Below are 24,485 nucleotides of genomic sequence, written 5' to 3'. Positions count from 1 at the left end.
CCGGCATTGCCACGAGCTGTGGTGTAGGTTGCACCTGCAGCTCAGATCCTGTGTTGCTATGGTTGTGGTGTAGGCCAGCAGCTGCAGCTCCGTTTCAACCTCTAGCCTGGGAACATCCCATATGCTGCAGGCATGGCCCTAAAAAGCAAAAGAAGAAAAGAAATAAGAGAGTGTAAAGCCAGATTGCACACTCTTATAGAAAATAACATAGCAGTTTGCAAATCCTTCAGTGAGCACAATTATTCCTCCCACTGTCAAAAGCAAGTTTACCAAGCTATGGCAGATATACAAGAGGCAGCTAGTAATTCATAAGAGGCTTCAAGAACATTAATTATTCTTTAGCTAATTTAGGTACTACAGATTGCTCTCTAATCCAAAATGTCATCTTTACCAAATTTAGCGGATAGTATTCGAAGTTGGAGGCAAAAGAATCAAGCTCCTGTAATCCCCTGAGAAGGGAACAGTTATGTGATTCCTTGATGAAGGTAAGTTTATTGAGAACGATGAACATTTTTGCTGTTTGATAGTGGAGAATATGATGGAGCCAGAATTTTGGTATGTGGGATAGAATCTGGCTTAGAGGATTTGGTGAAATATAAGGACTGAGCATATGCTGGAACATTTAAATGAGGTCCAGATAGGTCTGACCAGCAATGTATATTACATATTTTAATAAGAAATAGTAGCATTCCTCATCTGTTCATTGTATTTCCAGGGATATCTTAAACAGCAGATTTTTTTTAGTATCAAAAAGAATTTATATCCAACATTAGATCCCAAATCCTTCATGATAGATTCTTAAGAAAGGAAGTATCATCGTTTTCCAAGATATACCCCAATACAACTATAACTATGAATCTATACACATTGTAATATATTCAACTGTATTTTCATTTTTCACAATAAAATATTTTTAAAACTTTGTTTTGAAGTTTTTATCTTTCATTATATCCTTTGAAATTTCTTATTTTTGTTATTTTATCTTTTATAGCAAAATTGTCTTATGGCCCATTTAGTTGTGAGGCAAAACTGCTTGCAGCAAAGATTCTTACAGTGAAGATACCTAGAACCCTAAAATACCTTTGCTGTAGGGCTGTTTCACAAAGTCAAAAGCAACATGGAGATAAAGCACTGAGCATGGCACTTAGTCCATGACAGGTTTTGCGTCAACGGGAGCTGTGTGTTTCTCATCAGGTCTTTGATGTCTCGAGGCTTCGTTTTGCACACATGAAAATGAATGGCTGGATTAACTGTTATCTAAGGTCCTTGTTATCTCTAACATTCTGTTAACTTCATTAAATTTGCATGATTAAAAATATACCACAGTTTGGAGCCCTTGATCCTGTTCAGTTAAATCAGGCCTTTCATTTAACACTGATTAATGTCATACCTCCACAAGGAGATCCATGAGACAGAACTAACAACACAGAGAGTGAAGATCACGTAAAGGTTGAGGCCATGACATCTTTTCATGGTAAAGCAGAAAGCACAACTGTAACTCCTTTGCAGGAGTTAAAAACATGCAAGTTTAGCCTGTCAGTGGGTTCTCACCTGGGCAAGGCCTGACATTGCACATGATTAGTCCCACAGCACTCCCTTCGCATGGGCGCCCACCATGCTGAGCTGAAGGATTATTGCAAGTTCTGGTCCTGGTTCGGTTGCCACGTCCACAGGTCCTTGTGCATTCTTCCCAAGGGCTCCATTCTGACCAGTTAGCATCCACTATGCAAAGGTGACACATGGCACACCGTCAGATACATTTCAATTGAAAGAACTAATACTGAGACAAGCCACAGTTAGGGAACAGAAATGAGCATCTACTGAACATGTGCCTGTCCGCTGAATAAACAGGTGTACCTGGACACAGCTTAGGCTGACAGTTTCGCGTTTCTGAATCTGATCCCTGGCAAGGCTTTCCACCATTGGCTGGAGAGGGGTTGTTGCACAGACGACTCCTTTTCTGGATGCCTTTTCCACAGGTGACACTGCAGGATCTCCAGGCTGACCACTGGGAAAAGCCACCATGAACTGCAAATAAAACATTGTACTTGATCTCTGTTTTTGCTAATAAAAGTAATTATAAGTCAGACGTCACTTAAGAGGCACTGGGTCAAGCGCTAAGTCTATAAAGGCTGAGAAATTGCTTATAGAAGCTGTGCTTTACTGTCGAATTAAAACCTAAGCATGACAGAAGAACTTTAAACAGTTACGAGTTTTTTCCCAGCTCCAGTCCTGACTCATTTGGACATGGTTGCTGAAAGAGTTAGGGATCAAGAAATTTATATATTATTTACCATTTGGAAATTCGTCATTCTTTGAAGCAAAGTACATGCATTGATGTTTGAGGATAAATGTAACTTAATTTTGAACCCTATATTTGGTTTGGGATTTTGAATTAATTTGGTATTGTGCAGCTCCACTCTGTACTGTTTTAGCCCCTTCTGTCTGAAAATTGTGATGTGTCTTTGCCCTGTCCCTATAATACAGAAGTACCTTAAGGGTATAAGAGACTTGGACCAAGATGCTTAATGATTGTTATGATTTGGATTGCCCTGGGTGCTGTTCAACATGAATATTCCACTCACCCTGGACTATGACTGGTACCCTGATGAGGACAGAACCCATCAAGTTTCGAGCAACACATTCATATTCAGACGTGTCTTCTTTCTGAGCAGCAGCGATATATAATGAGTTGTTGGCCAGCACACGAACTCGCTCATCCCAGGGGATGGAGTGCCCTTGACGGGACCACGTAATGGTTGGGTGAGGCTCCCCAGTTGCCTGACAATTTAAGACGACTTTACCACCAACGTTAATAACAGTTTCTACTGGTTCAAGAGTGATAGCAGGAGGACCTGTGGGAAGAAAGGCACATAGTGTTTATTAGATTGTGTGGAATTATGCTAACTTTTTAATCCATGTTGTATAGTAGCATTTTTTTAAAATTAGGCTTTAAAAAAAATACACAGTAGCTTCTCAACTATTTAGGTTGTAATTGCCATTGATAGAATATTTTATTTAATAAATGTCAAAAATTTTAAATCCCCAAGCATAAGGTGTGAAAAAAGGTGAGAAAAAGAATATATGTATATATGTATGTATGACCAGGTCATTTTGCTGTACAGTAGAAATTGACAGAATACAGTAAATCAACTATAATGGGGAAAAAAAAAATCCCCAAGCAATCTAACCTAGAGCATGGACCCTGCAGTCATGCTTTTCTGGATTCAAATTCTGCCTCTGATTTTGTTCACTACCTTTGTGAACCATGGTGAGCTTAAAAATGGTACCTCGTTCAGAGGATCTTGTTTGACTACTAGGATGATGTAAGCACAGCTCTTCAACAGAGTAAGAGGACTGATTATGAGTGATATTATCAGTACTACTGTTACTGTTTTTGTCTGTGTTTTACATGGCGAACGTTCAGTTCTTTCCCTTATATCATTGTTGAGGTAAAGAGTCACCCTAACTTATTCTGTCATCACTAGTCATCATTCTTTTAATAAACATATATTAAAAACCTGCTATTTGCCAGGCATCATGCTAGATGCTGAGGGCACAGATGTAATTTCTGGTCTCAAGGAGCTCCTAGTCTACGTATAGACAGGCAAGTAACCAATTAGTGAGCTACAACATACCTATAGCATTTAATAGTAGAATAGGTAGAAGAGAATTTAGTACAGAATAGGTAAATATGTGGTAATATGGGAGCATAAACCAAGGTGATTCAATAGATCAAACAAAAGCCTGTCACTGGAAATAAAGAGGTAAAGGAAAACATTCAAGCATTATTAAGAAAGTAGGAGTGATAGGACTTAGCCCTTGACTGGTATGGCATAAAGGGAGGACTTGGTCACTCTGGGGTTTTAATTTGGCAATATAGTGTATCTTTAGGCAATTCCGTGGAACACAGGAGAAAAGAACGGATTTATTGGGAGGGAATAAAGAAGGATGGTTGGCATCCGTTTGGAAGTGCTGAGCTTGAGATATCTGTAGGACATTCAAGTGGAGAGGTCTGGACCGCAGTTGGATATTCATGTATATACAGAGCTCACAATAGAGATGTGGGCTAGAAATACAGATCTGCGGATCTTTCATGAGTGAAAGTTTGCTTCAGAAGTGAGTCTAAAATGAGAAGAAGCGATCCAAAGATGGAAACTATTGCAATATTACTATTTAAGAAATGGATCGAAAATGAGCCTGTAAATGATACAAACAGCTGATCACCAAAGGAGAAAGAAACCTGGGGGGAAATGGTATCCTTGCAACCAAAGGCAGTTTCAAGAGGGAAGGAGAAGTTAACAGTATCTACGGTGGATGACAGCTGTTCAAGTGAAGTTGTTGCAAAGAATGTAAAAGGAAGTATAAAGCTACTGACAGAATATTTGTCTTTATACTGGTCTACAGTGTCCAGAAAGATAGAATATGTAAGACTTCATGGAGAAGCTTGAACTGAATTTTAAAAAATGAGTAAGATTACATGTAGGAGAAAGGAGACTCCTTAGAGAAAAGGAGAGTATAGAGATGGATTCAGCTTTGAAAGGATGATTCACTCTGGAGAGTCCTAGTGTGCAGCTTTCGAACATTGGGTTAAAATCTCAAAATCAGAAGGGTTTATGTTTGACTAGGTAAGCAAAGGAGAGCGTGTTTCTTTTTAATAGAGCATCATGGGATAACAACAGTGTTTTACTGAGATTAAATTGAATGGTGGAAAGATCTGCTCAATGAAAGATAATGCCTATCAGATAATTCAGGGTGGTGGTTGCATATTATAGAACAAGAAACACAGCTGGAATTCAAGCCACACCTGTGGCTTATACTGCATCTGTGGTGATGCCGGATCCTTAAACTGCTCTGCCACAGAGGAAACTTGGTGCCTTACAAAAGTCATTGCTGCACAGGAAGTCTGAATCGCTCAGTGGATGTTATTAATGTATTACTCATACACATGCCCATATCATCCTCAACAACTGCCTTCTTGATGTTTACATTAACGTCTAAGTGTTCAGACGACATTATTCAATGAACTGTTATTGGATAAAGTAAATGCCTCAGATTAGGCACACAACACTCAATAGCATGATTATATGAATGTGCTCATATTATTACGGTCAAAGAAAGCATTAGTAAAACCTAGAATCTTAAGATATCACATTTGAACATGTGCACATAAGGCTATAAATTAATTCAACAATAAAATTCCATATGTACATCTTTCAAGGTTGAATTCTATCAGCCACATAATGATCAGTTAAATATAAGCATTTTATTTAAATGAAAACATTCCTTCTAGTGCTTTCATCTTAATTTTAAACAAATTATATTTCTGGCTTTTTATATCCATTTATTACAATGAATTTATTATCAGTATCTTAGATGAGCTAATTTAATGCAGGCTCTCCTAAATCTCATCTCCAGAGACTGTGAGATATCCCACCCACATTCACCCTACAAAGAGGGGAGGACGATCTCATGGAAATAACATTTTTTGGGGGGAATGTGGCATAGCATATTCTCCTCTTGCTGAGTTATAACTCACATTTGTATATTAACACTTTTGGAAATATCTGCAGTAGAGAAAATTGGTACACCTAAGCAGGGCTTGGCATATAGTAGGTGCTCTTTATATATTTAATAAGTGAGTGAACTTGGTTTATTTTTTTCTCAGACTTCTTTGATCATGGCACTCTACTTTTTTCCCAATGTCATCCTACGAGTTTATCATTTGGTAGATATGTATTTTAATAAAACATTGTCTTAGCAAGACAAGCAACCCAAGTGTTGATGAATGAATGGATAAATATGGTAGATATATACGTACATATATATAATATACATGTACATACACACATACACGCACAATGGGATATTATTCAACCATAAGAAGAAGGGAATTTTGTCATTTGTGACAACATGGATGGGCCTGGAGGGCATGATGTTAAGTGAAATAAGCCAAAGAAAGACACAGGATCTTAAAAAGAAAAGTCAAACTCAGAAACAGAATAAACTGGTGGTTGCCAGGGGCTGAGGGGTAGGGGGAATGAGATACTAGTCAAGACATACCACCTTTCAGTTGTAAGATGAATACATTCTGAGGATCTAATGTATAGCATGGTGATTATAGCTTACTGTATATTTGAAATTTGCTGAGCAAGTAGATCTTAAATATTCTCACCAAAAAATCCAACCTCCCCCCAAAAAAAACAATGTGTGAGTAATGTGCTAATTAACTTGATTGTGGTAATCATTTTACAGTGTATACATATATCATACTGCTGTACACTTTACATCTGCATAATTTTGTCAATTATACCTCAGTAAAGCTGGGGGTGGGAGAACCACTATCTTAAATATCAAGTGTTAAAATCTTAGAGAACAGCAGTCTGGCAAACAGCTGTTAGTAAATGCTAACAGCATGTCTCAATAGTGAATAAAGAAAATATAAATTCATCCTGTTCAGTACTGGAGCCCATTCACAAAATAAGCTGATCTGCTTAAATCCTCAACCCAATGACATGTCCTCCAGTCAGTCCCTCAAGTGGTTCTGGGGACTGTCCAGTGATTCATTGGAGTTTTTCATGTTTTTCCAATTATACAACTGTCTTCCGATGGTTTATACTGAAGGCCTTCATGATGAGCAGGATAATCCTTCCCCAGAACACAAAGTTATTTATGGCAGTGTGATAGCAACACCTCTGAAACACTCAAGCTTCATTTACGTCAGTGTTTATTTTTTAACATCTCTACTTTCTCCCTCCCTCCCTCTTTTCTTTTTAGGGCTGCACCTGTAGCATGTGGAAGTTCCTAGACTAGGAATGGAAGGAGAGCTGCAGCTGTCAGCCTATACCACAGCCATACCAGATCCAGGATGCATCTGTGATCTATGCCACAGCTTGTGGTAATACCGGATCTTTAACCCACTGAGTGAGGCCAGAGATTGAACCCACATCCTCATGGATACTAGTCAGGTTCGTAACCTGCTGAGACACAACAGGAACTTCTAGCACCTATACTTAGAGTGCCATAAAATGACATTTTTGTAAGCTCATTACAAGAACTGGAGGGCGCTATAAGAAGGTCACTTGACTGAGTATACTGCAAACAACAAAAAAAAGCTCTGCTACCAAGCAACTGCAAGCTTGAACTGCATGTGTTAAAAATCTGGGCTAAATTATATGTCTTATTGATAAAAAATTTGTTCCATCAGCAGCAGAAAACTAGACACACTCTGAAAGCTGCCATTAGAGTACTTGCTAGAAAATTAAGTAAACAATTAAATGAATATTTCCTAAATCAAGTGTTTTTAATTAGAGTTTAAGCAGCTTACTCTGCAGAGTCAGACTCATGCTCCGCTCCACGACCCCAGCTTCATTGGTAGCGACACATGTATAGTCACCAGCATCTTCATTCTATGGAAAGAAGCAGTGTTTTATAAAAATATGAGCATGTAGAGCAGGAAAATCACTTTTTTCACCATTTTTTCACTTATTTATATGAAATTTCATTTTTGAGAAGGAAGTAGAAAAACTTACATATATTTAACCACATAAATAGACAAAAAAAATTGCTAGCTTGAATATTAAACAGCTTATCTTTGCTCTCAGGGAAATAATATTTTTAAAATAATCATTTATCCAAAATTATCTTACTAAAGAAAAACGTCAACACTATTCTTAAAGATATCTCAAAAAGCATTAAATAATCAGAACAAATATCTTTCTAATGGGAGTTACTAAAAAATAAAGCTTGGCTTCCAGTAAGCTTGAAATGTAGGAATGAAAGGGAAAAACTAATTTACTTGTAATGACAAATCACAGATGTGAGTCAAATTTATATATATATGTATGGAAAATAAGTACCGTATGAGTTTAGATTTGATGACTAATTAGGGACATAGGTTTTGTTAATGTCTTATGAACAGACCTTGTTCTGGTCTTGTTAACAGAAATAGTAGGTCAATAAAGGGGAACTAAATTGCAAGAACTAGAGGAGGGTAGAGGAGGAAGACAGACGTTGATTTATGTATTTAACTGGGGCATCGATGCATTATCCAAATAGACATTTCTAGTGGGAAATGGTTTATACTGAAGGCCCATTTATACTGTAAATGGCACTTGAGAGGGTTTCAGGGTTGGAGATACATATTTAGGAATCTGAAATTAAATGATAGAAAATCATTAGTATTAGTATGAACACTAGTATGAGGAGAAGTATCAAGGACATCAGAAGAGGTAATATGTGTGTAGAGGAAAACGGGGGGAAGTGGCGATGAGGAAGCCTGAGACTCAGTTTACCTTGCCGTAGAAATCATCCCAAAATTGAAGGGACAGTCAACAACATCTAATGTTGAAATAAAGCCAAGGAAAATAAAAGTCTGAGAGTGGTTCATGGAGAAGGTGATTGGATAGTATATTTTTCTTTTTTCTATTATTATTTTCTTTTTTCTATTATTATTATTATTATTATTTTTGCCATTTTCTTGGGCCGCTCCTGTGGCATATGGAGGTTCCCAGGCTAGGGGTCAAATTGGAGCTGTAGCTACTGGCCTACACCACAGCCACAGCAACGCCAGATCCAAGCCGTGTCTGCGACTTACACCACAACTCATGGTGACACCGGATCCTCAATCCACTGAGCGAGGCTAGGGATCGAACCTGCAACCTCATGGTTCCTAGTCGGATTCGTTTCTGCTGAGCCACGATGGGAACTCCTCTAATTATTTTTCAATTAATTCAACAGTGGGTTAATAAATTACCCATATTTCATCCAGTTAAGAATTTTTAGATAAAATCATATTCACTCTGCAAACTGAGGTATATGGAATGATTGGCCAATGGGGACCTATTGTATAGCACAGAGAACTCTACCCAGTATTCTGTGATAATTTATGTGGGAAAAGAATCAGAGAGAATGGATGTGTGTATATGTATGAATGGGTCACTTTGCTGTACAGCATAAATTATCACAGCCTTATAAATCAACTATACTTCAATAAAACTTAAAAAACAAGAATAACCGGAGGTACTCATCATTGTCTGAATTACTGAAGCTTTGGGAAAGCCTAATAGAGTTATCAACTTAGTGATGAAATCTATCCTGTAATTTACTTGTCATTGTGTTTGTAATTCTTCAATTTCCTCATTCAAAAACTGATGTGAGGAAGTTCTCTACGGATGTTGACTAATCGGTCAATGTGATGGAAAACAAAGCACCAAAATTATCTTACTGCTTGTATTTCTTTGAAAGCACTAAAAATTATTAATTTGAACCACTGTTTCAGTTTTATTTTTAAAAGATCCCATTGATACAGACTTTATGGTTAAAATAGGACTGCACTAGGAACTTTTCCCATCCGTGGAATCTGCAGAAGGGCATTGATTGTGACAAAGTGAGTGATCGTGACAATTCCAGTGGGACTTACTACAGTGCCATAAATGGCCAGGGAGCCATTGCCAAGCTGCCGGATTCTATGGCTAATTTCAATATCCATCCCCTTTCTGCTCCACTGGATGGTTGGGGCAGGGTCTCCTTTCACCTCACAATTCAGGACTGCGTTACCTCCAAGTGGTTCAATCCAGTTAGAAGGGTAATCACCTTTGAAGACTGGAGGTTCTGGGGAATAACAAAAGACAAGTATAAGGCAAAGGAAACTCGGATAGTTTATGATTTTGACCTATTTTGAAGATAATTTAGTGAAGCGGGGAAAAGCCATTTTTGAGCCCCAGTGAATCTTGCAGAATCAACTGCTCATGCTAATCAACAAGATAATTTCAATTACCTAAGCGGATGATTCTACTTTGTGCCAAATGATCTCTTTACGTACTGCTTACCTATTTTGAGTTGAAGGTTCATAATTTTTTAAAATATCTCATGAATTTGCACATCTGTGAAATAAGACTAAATGGATTAATAAACTGAATTATACTGTTACTACACAATAAGCAAAATACAAACCATTCATCACAAGTAAATTACAAATTAAAAAGAGAACACATAAGCAAATCCAATCTACCTTTCACATGAACGAATCCAATTGCCTTCACAAAACCAACACTGTTCTCTGCAGTGCACACATAGGTACCAGAATCCTCCTTGGACATTCTTTCAATAACAAGTTCACTGTGTCCATTTAGACGGTCAAAGTGGGCTGAAAAAACGAGGTAGAAAACAACATAAACACCTCTCAGTCACCTAGGAAAACAGTCACAACAGCTCCCTATTTTGCAGGTGAGATTTATGAGTTGGTCAGCAATTGAACCAAAGAAATCTAATTATGACATTGGAGGAGAGAAGCTTTTCCAGAGATTTCTTCCTCTGAGCTATTTGCTGTGTCTCTAGGGACTTGTTTGAAGAACGAAAAACAGCAGAAGGAACAGGAAAAGAGAATGAAAACAAACATCTTTAAAAACTATTTTCAATTTGAAGTACTCCTTTCATCGCAAAGGGTTACCCAAAGCTGGCTCACAGTCTCTCTGGGTTTCAAAAATCTTTCATTCAGAAATATGACATTTTTCACTTCATTTCTCTCACCACCACTTTTCCTCCTCGACAATCTACATCAAAACCATGAACACCTTTTCAGCGATACTTCAACTGACCTGGCAGCTCAGAGGGGAAGTCATAAAACCTATGCTAGTTAGGTAATCATGACAAGATTAAACTTGTAATAATTTGAATCTCTCTGTAAGTAGTGATAATATAAATATTTACAAAGGTAATTATAATACTTGGACTAGAGTATAAGGTAAACATGCTAATCCTAAAATAATCAATACTAAGTAAGATTCTGATAGACCAGCCAATATCTGATTAAATATGTTTACGTTGCATGTTCTCTCCCATTCAAATGATCTTTTAAAGTTTCATACTACTGAATAGTAAGTGGAAATTAAGCTTTAAAAATTAATGAGCATATGAATAACTGATTCAGTTTATTCACTTTGCTGTACATCTGACATTAACAACATTGCAAGTCAACTGTACTCCAATAAAATTTAAAAAAATTTAATTAGCTAAGTTAGTACTATACTTTCAGAAAACAGTACTAATTAGGGTTTTAGAGCTTATTTTTCCTTAGTGAGATGCCCTATTATTGTTAAGGTGATACGGTTGGTGAATTCCAGTCATTAACATCTTTTTTTTTTTTTTTTTCTTTTTAGGGCCATACCTGTGGCATATGGAAGTTCCCAGGCTAGGGGTCAAATTGGAACTGCAGCTGCTGGCCTACACCACAGCCACAGCAACTTGGATCTGAGCTGCATCTGCAACCTACACCACAGTTCAGATCAACACTGGATCCTTCATCCACTGAGTGAGGCCAGGGATCAAACCTCTGTCCTCATGGATACTAGTCAGGTTCGTTACTGCTAAGCCATGATGGGAACTCCTAAATCTTAACAGCAGAGAAAACTCAAGCTTCTTACCAATTTTCTAGCAAGGTGTATTTATGAAATGCTAATAAATAGCCTCAGAACTCAATTTTGGGATGCAACAATTTCTCTTTACAGACAGGATCTTATGTTCATGATAAAGTCTCACAGATAAAGAGACATTATCCTTCCAGAGACAAGGGCTTCTGGGCTCCAGGCACTACCTGAAGATGTAGTGCACATATTAAATAGACAATTGCTACTTAATTGATCTACACCATAACAGATGATAAGAGATGTGAATACACAGTGAGAAGCAGAGTTCTCTGTAAAATTAGGTGAATCTTCAGGACCCCAACAGTCGTCTTAATCCATTTATCAATGATGAAGGAGGTCTGGGGAGATACATTAGGCACCTATATAAACAATGTTGTCTTCTCGGGAGGGAAATTATTTTTAGGTTAAACACTCTACTTATATTCTGCAGTATATGGTCCTGTGACGGACTTATCCTTTCAAAAGAATGAAAAGAACATAAATCCTGGGTATATGTAAAATCCAGGCAAAGGTACACACACATTTTACAGATTTTAAAGCAATCAATTCATGCAACTTTTCAATCAACATAGACATGGGTTTTGAGTTCTCTATGGAGGTACGAAGTCACTTTTTAGAATTAAATTACTAACCTGGGATAATATTGTTATTGAAGGTCCATGTTAACTTAGGCAGTGGAATACCAGTTGCTTTGCAGTTTAACCGTAGCTGTTCTCCTTTGTTTAATGAAACATCTCCAGGAAGTTCCGTAAAAGTGGGGAGAACATGTACAGTCAGGGTGATGGTGTGTGTGTCCTCACCTGCGGCATTGTTAGCAATGCAGGTATAGGTGCCAGAGTCCTCTGGCTTAAAGAAAGAAAAATCATACTGTTTAAAATGACACCACCTTACATCATATTACATAAAATACATAGAATTGCATAGCTTGGTCCTGAAAGGAGCACTGGTCTAAAGACAGTTTAAATTTTCAGCTTGCAGTCTGAACCATCTGGCGCATTTCTGCATAACATTAATAGTTTTATTTTGTCTTTATAGGGCCACACCCGTGGCAATGGATGTTCCTGGGCTAGGGGTCGAATTAAAACTGTAGCTGCTGGCCTACACCACAGCCACCACAATGCAAGACCCAAACTGCACCTTCGACCTACACCGCAGCTCACAGCAATGCTGGATCCTTAACCCACTGAGCGAGGCCAGGGATTGAACCTGCGTCCTCATGGATGCCAGTCAGATTTGTTTCCGCTGAGTCACAATGGGAACTCTATGCATAACATAATTTAAAACCAACAAGTATTCAAACAAAAGCTCATACCTTACAGAACCACAACATTTTATCATAAGACCTCAGAAAACTTTATAAAGTTGACTAAACATCAACTGGTGTTCTTTAATGTACAAAAAAAGAACAAATACTCCCAAAGGCTATAGGTTCTCGACAGTATAGTTGACTCTCTGGAGTAATGTGGCACCAAAGACCACTAAAATTATCATAGAAAATGGCAAGAATAAGGACAATGTTACCTGCAATTCTGAGGTTTCTCTTGCTAAATCCAATGGCCAGCTCTTGACACTCAACTTACTACATGTATTGGCAGTATTTGACACATTCTGGCTTTCTTCTTTTATTTTTTATTTTTTGGCTTTTTACGGCCACACCTGTGGCATATGGAGGTTCCCAGGCTAGGGGTCGAATCGGAGCTGTAGCTGCCAGCCTACGCCAGAGCCACAGCAATGCGAGATCCGAGCCACGTCTGCGACCTACATTTACAGCTCATGGCAACACCAGATCCTTAACCCACTGAGCAAGGCCAGGGATTCAACCTGCGTCCCCATGGATGCTGCTGAGTCACGACGGGAACTCCTGCTTGCTTCTTTTGAAAACCATGTCTTCGCTTGACTTCCAGGACACCACACCCCCCTAGTTCCCGTTCAACTTCACTCTTTGCTCCTTTTCTATCTCCTTTTGCTGGCTTCCCCTCCATATTTTAATGTCTTAATGCTGGCATTTGAGAGAGCTCAGGCTTTGGTCCTCTTGTCTTCTCTATCTGCACTCACCTCCTTGGTGATCTCATCCAAGTCTTATGGCTTTAAATACCATCAATATGCAAATGAGTATCACTATGTCCCACCCAGATCTTACTTCCAAACTCCAATTACACTGAACTTCTCATCCCAACTCACTGCTTAGATGTCTAAAGACATCTCAAACTCTTCTCCAAAACTGAACTCCCAGGTGCCTCCTCCTGTCCTATCTACAGCCTCGACCATCTCAGTTGATGGCTGTTTTGTTCTTCCAGTTGTTCATGCCTTTTTTGTTATCTTATAGTCTTTTCTTTTTCACATTCTACTTGCAATCTAGGTAGGAACTCCTAGCTTCAAAGTATATGCAGAATCTAACCACTTCTCCTCCCTTCTTTGCTAACATTCTGCTTTGAATCCTGTAATTTTTCATCTGCCTCTGGACCATCTTCCAAATGGTCTTTCTGTGGCTGTCCTCGCCTCCCTACCATGTATGCTCATCCCAACAGCCAGTATGATGTTGCAGAAACATAAGGCAGACAACATTGAGGTACAAGACACTACATGTGTCAGGCCTCCATTTTTCTCTGAATTCTTTCTCTTCATCCTTTTGTTTCTTTTATTATCTTTCACTGGCCTCCTGTTTCTCAAATATATCAGATATGTTCCCACCTTACATTCTTGAGTTCTTTGCACCCACCTTAACTTCTTTGCCCAGATCCCTTGGGGAGGAGCGTCCCCTTTTTTCTGCCTAGGATGCTCCTCTCCCAGATACCTGGTAAGCTAACTCAACCTTTAAGTTTTGCTCAAAATATCTTCTTCCTAAAAGGTACACACTCTATGTTATTTAAAAAGGTGATTTGCACTCTTAATTTCTGATCCTCTTTACCCTGCTCTTCTTCTATTTTTCATACCAGTTATTTTCTTCTGACTTGTACATATTATATTTGTTATTGCCTATCTCCCTTCTCTAGAAATAAACTCCATGAGGTCAAGGATCATTGATTCTCTTATTTCCTGATGTATTTATTCCCAGTGTCTAAATCAGGCCTGATCAAAAAGAAGGTACTTAATAAATATTTGTTGAATTAATGATTGAATGCTTCTGATTACATTAAGGTCCCTATTACAGACTTTTTCTTCTTTTAAAAATTTTTAAGAATATGTTTTTTTTCGGCATCGAAGCATGAAAGAATTGACAGGAAATGCAGCATAACAACTGTAATCACTATATATACAATTTAAATTTGCTTGGTTGTATACTATTTTTTTAAGGGCAAACAGGAATAAATCATATTCCCTGTAAAGGTCTTCCCACCCTTACACCACTTAGCTATTCTTAAATTCCCAGGTTATAACAACTTATAGTTTAAAAGCAAGGATTTATGGAAGTGAAACTTTTAAAATCCAGATTTTACATATTATTCACAAATAGACATCATTTGTGTCATTCATCTAATATTTATAAGCTATGTCACTGTTCATGTAGGGTTTTTTTCAATGTATCTGAGTTATTGTCCCATTAAAAGACTAAATCTTCTCATTTAATTACTTTAAGTCTATAAAATTGATTGAAGGATCAAATTCAACATTACTGAATCTGACAATAATTCCTACTAGACACTTTTACCAGATTAAACATACAAATTTATCCTTATTTTATCCATTTTATTTATTATTTTTTTGTCTTTTTGCTATTTCTTGGGCTGCTCCGCGGCATATGGAAGTTCCCAGGCTAGGGGTCCAATTAGAGCTGTAGTCTCCGGCCTACGCCAGAGCCACAGCAACGCGAGATCCGAGCCGTGTCTGCAACCTACACCACAGCTCACGGCAACGCCGGGTCGTTAACCCACTGAGGAAGCGCAGGGACCGAACCCGCAACCTCATGGTTCCTAGTTGGATTCGTTAACCACTGCGCCACGACGGGAACTCCTATTTTATCCATTTTAAATTCACATTTTGAACTTCTAATATCTCTGAAATTGGGATACAACTTAAAAAACTAACGGTCTTCTCTAATTTACGTGACTGTCTTTTTTCTTTCTTTCTTAGTGGTACATGAAGATAATGGGGCATCTTATAATTGATAGACACTTAGATTTGAATAAGTACAATTTCTGCTGGCACAGGTAGCTGAGCTCGCCTAACACTAGGGCTTATTTAACTGGTAGTCCCAGGAGTCTGGCTAATGGCTGAAATTACACCGAAGCGCATGTGATCAATTTTACCATTTTAATCTGTTCACATTTCATTCTATGATGATTTTGTAATAGCATGTGGGCATTTTGAAGGATAATAAAAGCAGTAAGATATGCACAAAAGCTCTGAAAGTGGTTCATGTTTTAATTGCATTGAATATTCGGTGCCAAGTGTTGACAGTCTCAAGCTACATGATAATTTTTCAAGTCATGTGGTACATACACATGGATACAGATTCCTCTTGAAGTGGGTAACACTGAAAAACTGGGATGCTTCCCATAGCTACCGTTCTGCAGACTAGAGAAGTACCACCTAAGAATATTTAAAAACCTCAACTTGCATGGATCCCTAAGACTAAGAGTTATTAAAACACCTCAAAAGACCAACACCCCCCCCCAGTTTTTGTATTTGTTTAATAATACATCAGGCATTCTCACATCTCTACTCTTCTAATCACTCTCAAACATCATTACAAGCCCGAAATATAACAGAGGTTTAGAAATCTTCCTGATAAACACAGATCTCCACAAAAATGAAATGATTTTAGAAAGAAGCCATTTATGAGTTCCTATGATCTGCTAAATACGCTTCTCAGACCTGGGACATAAAATATGTTTGTGTAAAATTAATTTTTTGACCTGAATTTATAAGACTACGTTCCTTTCATTATTATAAAATACATTTCCAAGCTAAGTCATTAAAAGTAAAAGGAGAATTAATAATCTAAGGAGTTCCCATTGTGGCTGAGAAGGTTAAGAACTGGATGTTGTCTCTGTGAGGATGTGGGTTGGATTCCTGGCCACTCTTAGTGGGTTAAGGATCTGGTGTTGCCACAAGCTGCAGTGCTGGTCTCAGAGGCAGTTTAGATCTGGTGGTGCCGTGGCTGTGGTATAGGCTGCAGCTGCAGCTCAGATTTGACCCCTGGCCTGGAACTTCCATATGCTGAAGGTGCGGCTGGAAAAAGAAAAAAAAAAATCTAGATGAGTGTATCTACTCATGTCTATTCAACTTACCACAACATTTTCCAGAATGAGTTCTCCATAGGGTTCAACAGTATATTTTCCTAACAAGTTAGCCAAAAGGACATTGTCTTTTTTCCAGTTAATTGATGGTGTGGGGATTCCATCAGCCACACATGGAAGAACGGCTTGAGAATTCTCATTGACTGTGTAATGAACTTCTGTACTTTGGATTCTAGGCGGTACTAGGAAGAGTTTAAAAAAGAAAGTCATGCAGGATATTGAGTTCAACAACACCTTTCTTCACACTGAAAATTTGTGTGACTCTTTTGAGAGTTGCTTGCTAGAAATACTAACAATATTTATCAATGCATTTGTTAGTTACAATGAAAGCAATTGGTATTTTTGATGCCAGCAGGAATGTGAATAGATTCAAACCTGTTGAATATATTTACAATTGGTTTCTGAAAAATATGATGTAGGACTGGTGAGAAATATTTAGATATTATTTGGCTTCCTGATTTTTTCCTTACTTGAGTATCTTTTGCTTATTGCAGTAAAGTATAACAAACAAGAGACATGAAAACCAAAAACATCTCTATAGGTGTATAACTGCTGGATTTTTACACACAGACATATTGTGAGGACAAACTAATAAAAGCCAACTAGTTCAAAACACTGTACAATACTCACCGCGTGTTAAATATCACAAAGTGTAAGAAAAAGGTACTTATTGCAGTATTTCATATGTTACAACAAAGGAAAGTAAAACTGGGTAAGATACTTAATTCAGGTTTTATACTGTTATGGAGGAAATTTTTTTAGTGATCTCATAATTCTGTGCAAACACCCCCTGTGCCTCATATTTTTTTGAACTGGAATACAGGCCATATGGAAAGATCAATTGAATACTTCAGGGTATGAAGAAATACCTTAGTGGATATGGAACCAAGATACTTATTACTTAGAAATGAAGGGTTAAAAAATATTAGGAATGAAAATGAAAATGAAAAATTTAAGGCTGTGACTTTACAGTTGATTTTAGTTTTGGCCATACGTCATTCATTGATAGGTGGTGTCCTTATTTTTATTATTTTCTAAATGATCTGAAAGTAAAACTGTAATCTGTGACCTGTTAACTAATTTTTTTTTTTTTTTTTTTTTCCTTTCTAGGGCTGCACCCATGGCATATGGAGGTTACCAGGCTAGGGGTCTAATTGGAGCTGTAGCCACCGGCCTACGCCAGAGCCACAGCAACGTGGGATCTGGGCCGCATTTGCAACCAACACCACAACTCATGGCAATGCCGATTCTTAACCCACTGAGCAAGGCCAGGGATCGAACCCACAACCTCATGGTTCCTGGTCAGATTTGTTAAAAACTGAGCCATGACAGGAACTCCAAAAATGGTATTTTTAAATTTGCCTGGAGTTGGGGTTTTGGCATTAAAAGTTCATTACACATTTATAACTTTATTGCATACTGGGGAGGAATTTTGGCCTTATTTTAAAATCTTATTAACGATTTCTTTGTTGTTTAGTATACGGTCAATTTTGGTAAATTTTCTACAAATACTTGAAGGAAGGTGTCTTTGAAGCTAAAGGACTCATCTGTATAAATTAATTGATTATATTAACTGAAAGCAGGTATAAATCACGGAAATAATTCAGAAAACTCATAAAGAGTGATTCTAAATTTTGGCTAAATTGTTTATTTATTCAATAAAAATGTTTCCATTTGAAATTAATTATCACTTTAACTATGACATTGTGGAAAATTAAAATACCCCTGAAAAATGAAAAAGAAACAGCTTTCAATAATTACTTTTAAAAAGCAAAAGTATAAACTTGTCATTAAAACATGAGTTACCTCTGAAAACACTAGAGGGAAACAGTATACTTATTGTTTCTTGCCACTAATATTAATAAGTATTCTAACTTTGGTCTTAAAAATATACGTTAACATTAACAACTAAAATATTTCAGTGTTAATCTTTAGGTATTGTGTTAGTTACCTTCATAAAAAGAAAAAAGGAATTTTTTCTGTTGTAAAGATACAGCTGTAAATATTTTGCCGCTTTAAGATAATGAATCAAATAGATTTCAGTTCTCATTAGGTTCACGTTATATTCATAATGTAGATCATATGGTGATTAGTTTTTGGCTACAGTGACTTGCAACTTGAGAAGTAAAGCAGAGAGTCACAAAACACAAGTGGACTCCTCATAAGCTGAATTGTAGGTTGCAGTAATTACAATATGAGGGGATTATTAGCAACACATTAATTATGCTGGCTTTATTAATAAAATCTTACTCACACACATACATACACAGCCTACCAATAACACAGGTGAAGGGCAAGTGTACCTACACACACACACACCACTTTGGATTACTCTTACGTACTTTTGATTTCCACTCTATTTTTTTCCTGGTGGTCTTTTCTCTCTGCCGCGGTAATAATGTAGCACATTGAAATAATTTATGCTAAACAACCTACCATGGACAATGAGCTTGGTGCTTGTGCTGCTTGATCCTGCCACATTAGCTGCCATGCATGTGTACTGGCCAGCATCACCAGGCTGAGCAAATGCTATCTGCAGAGCACCGGAGCTCAGGATGCGCTGGCGGACTGATTCCATAACTGCATGCCCATCTTTATGCCACATAATGTCCGGTGGTGGGAGGCCATCTGCCTCACATGGTAGCGTGATGGGCTTATCCACAGCAATGATATATTCCTTTGGATGGGGGCTAATGATTGGAGGAACTAAAAGATACAATGTTTAATCTTCATCTCAAAAGCATGAATGTACCAGCTGCACACTATAGCATTATATTAGCAAAGTGAAGTCATACTGAGAAGAAACAAAGCCCTGACTTTACCATATCATCATTGAACCCACTGTGGGAAAGTATTTTCTATATCATTGATATAAATGATAATCAATTTAAAATATGAATATTAATATGTACTCATGAGTGACTGCATATTTAGAAAACTTCGACAATGCTGATAAAGATATTTTCTTTATATACATGTATTATGTAATTCACTTCAGCTATTTAAACTTTCAAAACAGATCCCCTTCCAAATTTGGAAATTATTCAAGTGCTCAGATACCCTTTTAATTCATGCATTTCCTACAGTGCTTATGAGCTCATATAAAGTAGCCATATGTAACACAGTATTATTTGAATGAATAAAGAAATAAGGGAGTTCCCGTTGTGGCTCAGCGGTAATGAACCTGACTAGTATCCATGAGGATGCAGGTTCAATCCCTGGCCTCGCTCAGTGGGTTAAGGATCTGGAATTGCTGTGGCTGTGGTGTAGCTGGCAGTTGCAGCTTCAATTGGACCCCTGGCCTGGGAACTTCCATATGCCGCAGCTGTGGCAAAAAAAAAAAGCAAAAATAAATACATAAATAATTGGAATACAGAAAAGAATTACAGTTAACTCTGGAACAATGCCAGGGTTAGATAAATTCTGTGCTAAAGAAAATCTGAATATAACTTATACTTGGCCCTCTGCATCTTTGGCTCCTCTGTACCTGTGGTTTTGCATCTTCAGATTCAACCCACTTTGGATCATGTAGTACTGTAGTGTTTACTACTGGAAAAAACCCCACGTCTAAGTGGACTTGCGTGGTTCAAACCCATGGTGGTCAAGGGCTGACTGTGCATAGACAGAACTCAGGTCTTCAGAAAACTGTGGAAGGGCTTATGATAAGGATTTCTCTTCCTAGGGTTTACAATAGATTGATTACTCCCCAGGTATTGGCCTGGATATTCCACTGAACTTTAAAGACACATTTAATAATTATGAGAGAACAATCAAACACAAATGAGCAACAACCAGCCACAAACACAGGAGAAAGCGAGGTGAGGATGATACCCAGCCCCAATGTCAGTCAATGCCAGTCCAGAGTCAGTGACAAGATGCAGAAGACAGAGACAGTAAAAATACCTACTCTAGGCATATGCAGGCCAAAAAATTATCCTCTGAAATAGCTACCACCCATCAACAATATTCACTGTTAACACATGGTGTAAGAAACAAGGGGTTTATGAGAACTCTACTGATCTAAGTGGTGCCCTGAGCATAGCAAATCCCAGAGACCTGAACCTATCTGCTGTGCCTCCAGAGGAGGCTATAGATAATGGTCACCCATGCAGAGGTCAAGTTTTAGGGTACATGAACAGTAATGAGTAAAATAAAGTCAACAAATTGTGAAAAAATATGAATAACCATGTTAAAATGATTTACATCAACCAAAATTATCTGGTGGTTTTTGGGCTTGCTATTATATACTGTATCTAAACGAAGGGAGTTTATTCAGAATTTCCTATGCGTTTAGAGCATGCAATTATCTCTGGTTGCTTTTGGGATATTAAAATGCTATTAGTTGTTTCATCTGTTTTCTTTGCCCCATAATTGCTCATATCAATAATTTTAATCAATTAGTGAAGGAATTCTTTTCCATGATCTCTTTGTTGCAAAAATCGATTAATATTTCTTGGGCATCATCCTAACTGACCTCTAACTTGTATTCAAAAAAACCTGTCTACTCCTTCTTGAAACACTGACCTCTTCTAGCCTCCATCTAGTTTTCATCTGTCATCTCCGCCCTGTCCTTCATATTCTTTTCCAGCGTTCTCTCTTTTCTCAGACATCTAAACAATGCAGAGTCCTGGGGAATTGACTTTAGGGCTTTTTTCTGTCCACACTCTCATCCAATCTTGTGGACTGAAATACACTGATTCCTTCCCAATTTGGAGCTTAGACTATACTTCTCCCTTGAGCTCTGAAGTCATAAATATTCAACTCTTTTTGACATCTCCATGAAAATTTCTACCAGTTTGCCACGTCTCACATGACTAAATAGGGATCACATCTTCTGTCCTCCAAAACCAATTCGTCCCCTCGCATTCCCCCGCAGCACTATTGCCACTCATTCGGCTGAAACCCAAAGCCCAGGAAACATCATGAACTCTTCCTTTCCTAAACTCCTGATCTGATTCATCATCAATCTTGGCAATTATATATCCAAAAAATTATCAAATCCACCACTTTTTTCATTTACCCCTGCGATTTGCATGTCCACTCCCACTCTCAGCCAGGCCATGTAGTATGATACCTATAGCCCCTTAACAGTTCTTCCAGCTCTAGTCTTGGGCTTTCTCGAAATCATTATCTACATACCAGCAAAAGAGATCTTCCAAAAGCCAAAGAAGAGTCTGGGTTAAATTCTTCAAAGGCTTCAACACTGCACAGAGAAGCAAATCCTAAACCTTTCCTGGTCCTTCAGTGCTCTATACACTGGCCCTGCCTTCTTTTCTGACCTGCCAGCCTTTTCATGCTCCCCACTGTCAGCTGCACTGGCATGCTTCTTTTCTTACCCTTTCCTGCCTTGGGGCCATTGCACATTCTGCTTTCTCTCCCCTTGGATGCTCTGCCACCTTTACATGGCTTATCCTAGTTTATTATTCAGCTCTCAGCTCCAGGGGTACCCCCTCAGAGAAGCCTTCTTTAATCACAGGAGTGAAGTGGTCCCCCCCACCATTATTCTCCATCTCAGCCTTTTGTTTCCTCTCTGCATAGCACGTGTCAGAATTTACCATTATTTCATTTATTTGGTAGTTTAGTTTTTTTCCTTCATACCATAAGGAAATGATTATGTTTGTACTGTTCTATTTCCACTTATTAGCCTAATAAATATTTGTCAAAAAAGTGTTGAAAAATACGAAGAAATTAGATTTACAATCTGCAAGTAAGTGAGCTTTGCTATAGCTATTGATTCACCATAGGAAAAATCATACTGAAAAGAAATTCAAATTGGCCAATTCAGTAGCTCAGAACCTATCTCTGGGTCACATCTTCATTTACAGAAGCAATGCAACAAGATAGGAACATTATATCAATAAAACATTAGCTAAATGTGAAAAAATTCCACTCTGTCTTTAGAATATTTAGAAACAAGGAAGGTCACTAGTCAGTGGCATAAATGTCTATAGTGGCCAGAAGTTGGTTTAACTGCACTTATGATTTTATTTCATGACTTTTGATTTCTTTTTTTTTTTAATTTTTTTATTGTTATTTCCCCAATACATTTTTTTCCCTACTGGATGGAGCATGATAATGGGAAAAAAAAGAATGTATATTTTACTTGATTTCTTAAAACTTAAAAATTTATGATTTGTTTTTTAAGTGGATACAGCAATCATAATGCATTCAAAGCAGTATTATGGAAAGGATGGTTTTGAAAATCACCTGGAATAGGTGCTACAATGAGAATACAAATTCAAACTGTCACGAGATATGGCTTTTCTTATACAAATAATGCCAAAACCACCCAAGCCCACATTATTGCCCCTTGGTAACAGTAATAGAAAAATAAATAGGATGATGTAAACAAAAAATGTTAAGAACTATAGTGGCATCATTATTTTAGATACGTGAATTTTGACATACATTGTCAAAGAAGACAGATGCTTGAAGATTTACAAGCATCTTCGCAATGAAGACATAGAGATTTATTATTTAGGTACCTTGGACATTTAACTTGATCTTGCCCAAGGCTGTACCAGCTGGATTCTGAGCCACACACATGTAAGTACCAGCATCCTCTCGGATAGCTCTGGAGATCTGCAAGCCACCATGAGGAAGAACTGCATGGCTTCTACCTACATCATAGTTACGAAAGCAGAGTGAAAAGAATTTTTATTTTCATTAAAAAACATCATACTGACTTCTGAATTATAAAACCGACTTGCCATAATTTTCTCGATAGAAACAATAGCAGGTTACCTGATGTGATGACATTGATGCCTTCTTTTTGCCAAGTGATGAAAGGACTGGGTGTCCCTGTTGCTTCACATGGTAATAAAATGGGATTATTTAGAATGACCTCGAGTTCACTGGGCTGAGGCTGAATGACTGGAGGCTCTAGAAGAACCAATCAACAGAAACAAGGAAGGTCACTAGTTAGTGGCATAAATGTCTATAGTGGCCATGCCCAAATTCGTAATTCCAAAATATTAATGATTTCATTGTCCTGGGGAAAAGTGAGTATCGACCATACGACATTTTTAAGTCTTGTTACGATAGCCCGGTTTCCACTAGAAGAACTCCATAAGAAGAGGAAGATCAGGAGTTCTCGCCGTGGCGCAGCAGAAGTGAATCCGACTAGGAGCCATGAGGTTGCGGGTTTGATCCCTGACCTTGCTCAGTGGGTTAAGCATCCAGTGTTGCCACGGGGTAGGCTGCAGACATGGCTCAGATCTGGCGTTGCTGTGACTATGGTGTAGGCTGGCAGCTGTAGCTCCAATTAGACCCCCAGCCTGGGACCTCCATATACTGTGGGTGTGGCCCTAAAAAAAAAAGAGGAAGATAAGAAACGGATCATAAAAATTCAAGAAAAATAATAATTTGGAGATTTTGTATGGTTTGTCTTCTGTACATTTTCTTCAGTCTACTGAAGATTATTTAGGAGGCTTTCATATCCCCAAAATATTACTGTGGTTTATGACTCTAGACAGTACCATGTTTCAAGTATAAACATGAAATTAAAAAAAAAAAAAAGCAAGATTTTAATGAATGAATAAATAACCTTCCATACCCTGGACATGGAGGGTCACATGTCGATGTGCAAAACCAGCTGCATTTCTGGCGACACAAGAATACCTTCCAGCGTGGTTTAATTGAGTGGCAAATATTTCAATTGCTCCTAAAAAGGAAAAAAGTTTCATGCATAGTGCATCTCTGTTTTTCTGGTTTGATAAACAACGTCCCTCTGATTTTTGTGTTTCTGTCCCTCTTAAACAGTGGCGCTTGGCTTGTACTCATAGTTGTACCCCCTGAAATGACTAGCCCGGCACTTTTT

General features: G+C 37.9%; 1 protein-coding gene across 3 annotated transcripts in view; it reads right to left on the bottom strand.

The window, feature by feature from the left end:
* HMCN1 (hemicentin 1) overlaps positions 1-24,485 on the bottom strand; it is a 491,961-nt gene that overhangs the window by 61,447 nt on the left and 406,029 nt on the right. For all 3 annotated transcript variants that reach the window (XM_021102640.2, XM_021102638.2, XM_021102639.2), the window contains exons 78-89: positions 24,222-24,329; positions 23,411-23,548; positions 23,152-23,286; positions 19,103-19,372; positions 16,658-16,848; positions 12,059-12,272; positions 10,013-10,147; positions 9,422-9,612; positions 7,328-7,409; positions 2,586-2,855; positions 1,858-2,028; positions 1,552-1,722 (exon numbers count right to left, since the gene is read on the bottom strand). In XM_021102640.2, the coding sequence (XP_020958299.2) occupies positions 1,552-1,722; positions 1,858-2,028; positions 2,586-2,855; positions 7,328-7,409; positions 9,422-9,612; positions 10,013-10,147; positions 12,059-12,272; positions 16,658-16,848; positions 19,103-19,372; positions 23,152-23,286; positions 23,411-23,548; positions 24,222-24,329 (2,076 nt within the window). The remainder of the gene's footprint in view (positions 1-1,551; positions 1,723-1,857; positions 2,029-2,585; positions 2,856-7,327; positions 7,410-9,421; positions 9,613-10,012; positions 10,148-12,058; positions 12,273-16,657; positions 16,849-19,102; positions 19,373-23,151; positions 23,287-23,410; positions 23,549-24,221; positions 24,330-24,485) is intronic.

The sequence above is a fragment of the Sus scrofa genome, chromosome 9 (assembly GCF_054392235.1).
Source record: "Sus scrofa isolate SSC_HxYL_T2T_F1_AM1 chromosome 9, Sscrofa_HxYL_maternal_Yorkshire_Landrace_v2.0, whole genome shotgun sequence".
In the NCBI taxonomy this organism is placed as follows: domain Eukaryota; kingdom Metazoa; phylum Chordata; class Mammalia; order Artiodactyla; family Suidae; genus Sus; species Sus scrofa.
Note: the sequence above shows the minus strand (reverse complement) of the source record. Positions and strands in the feature narration are given on the sequence as shown.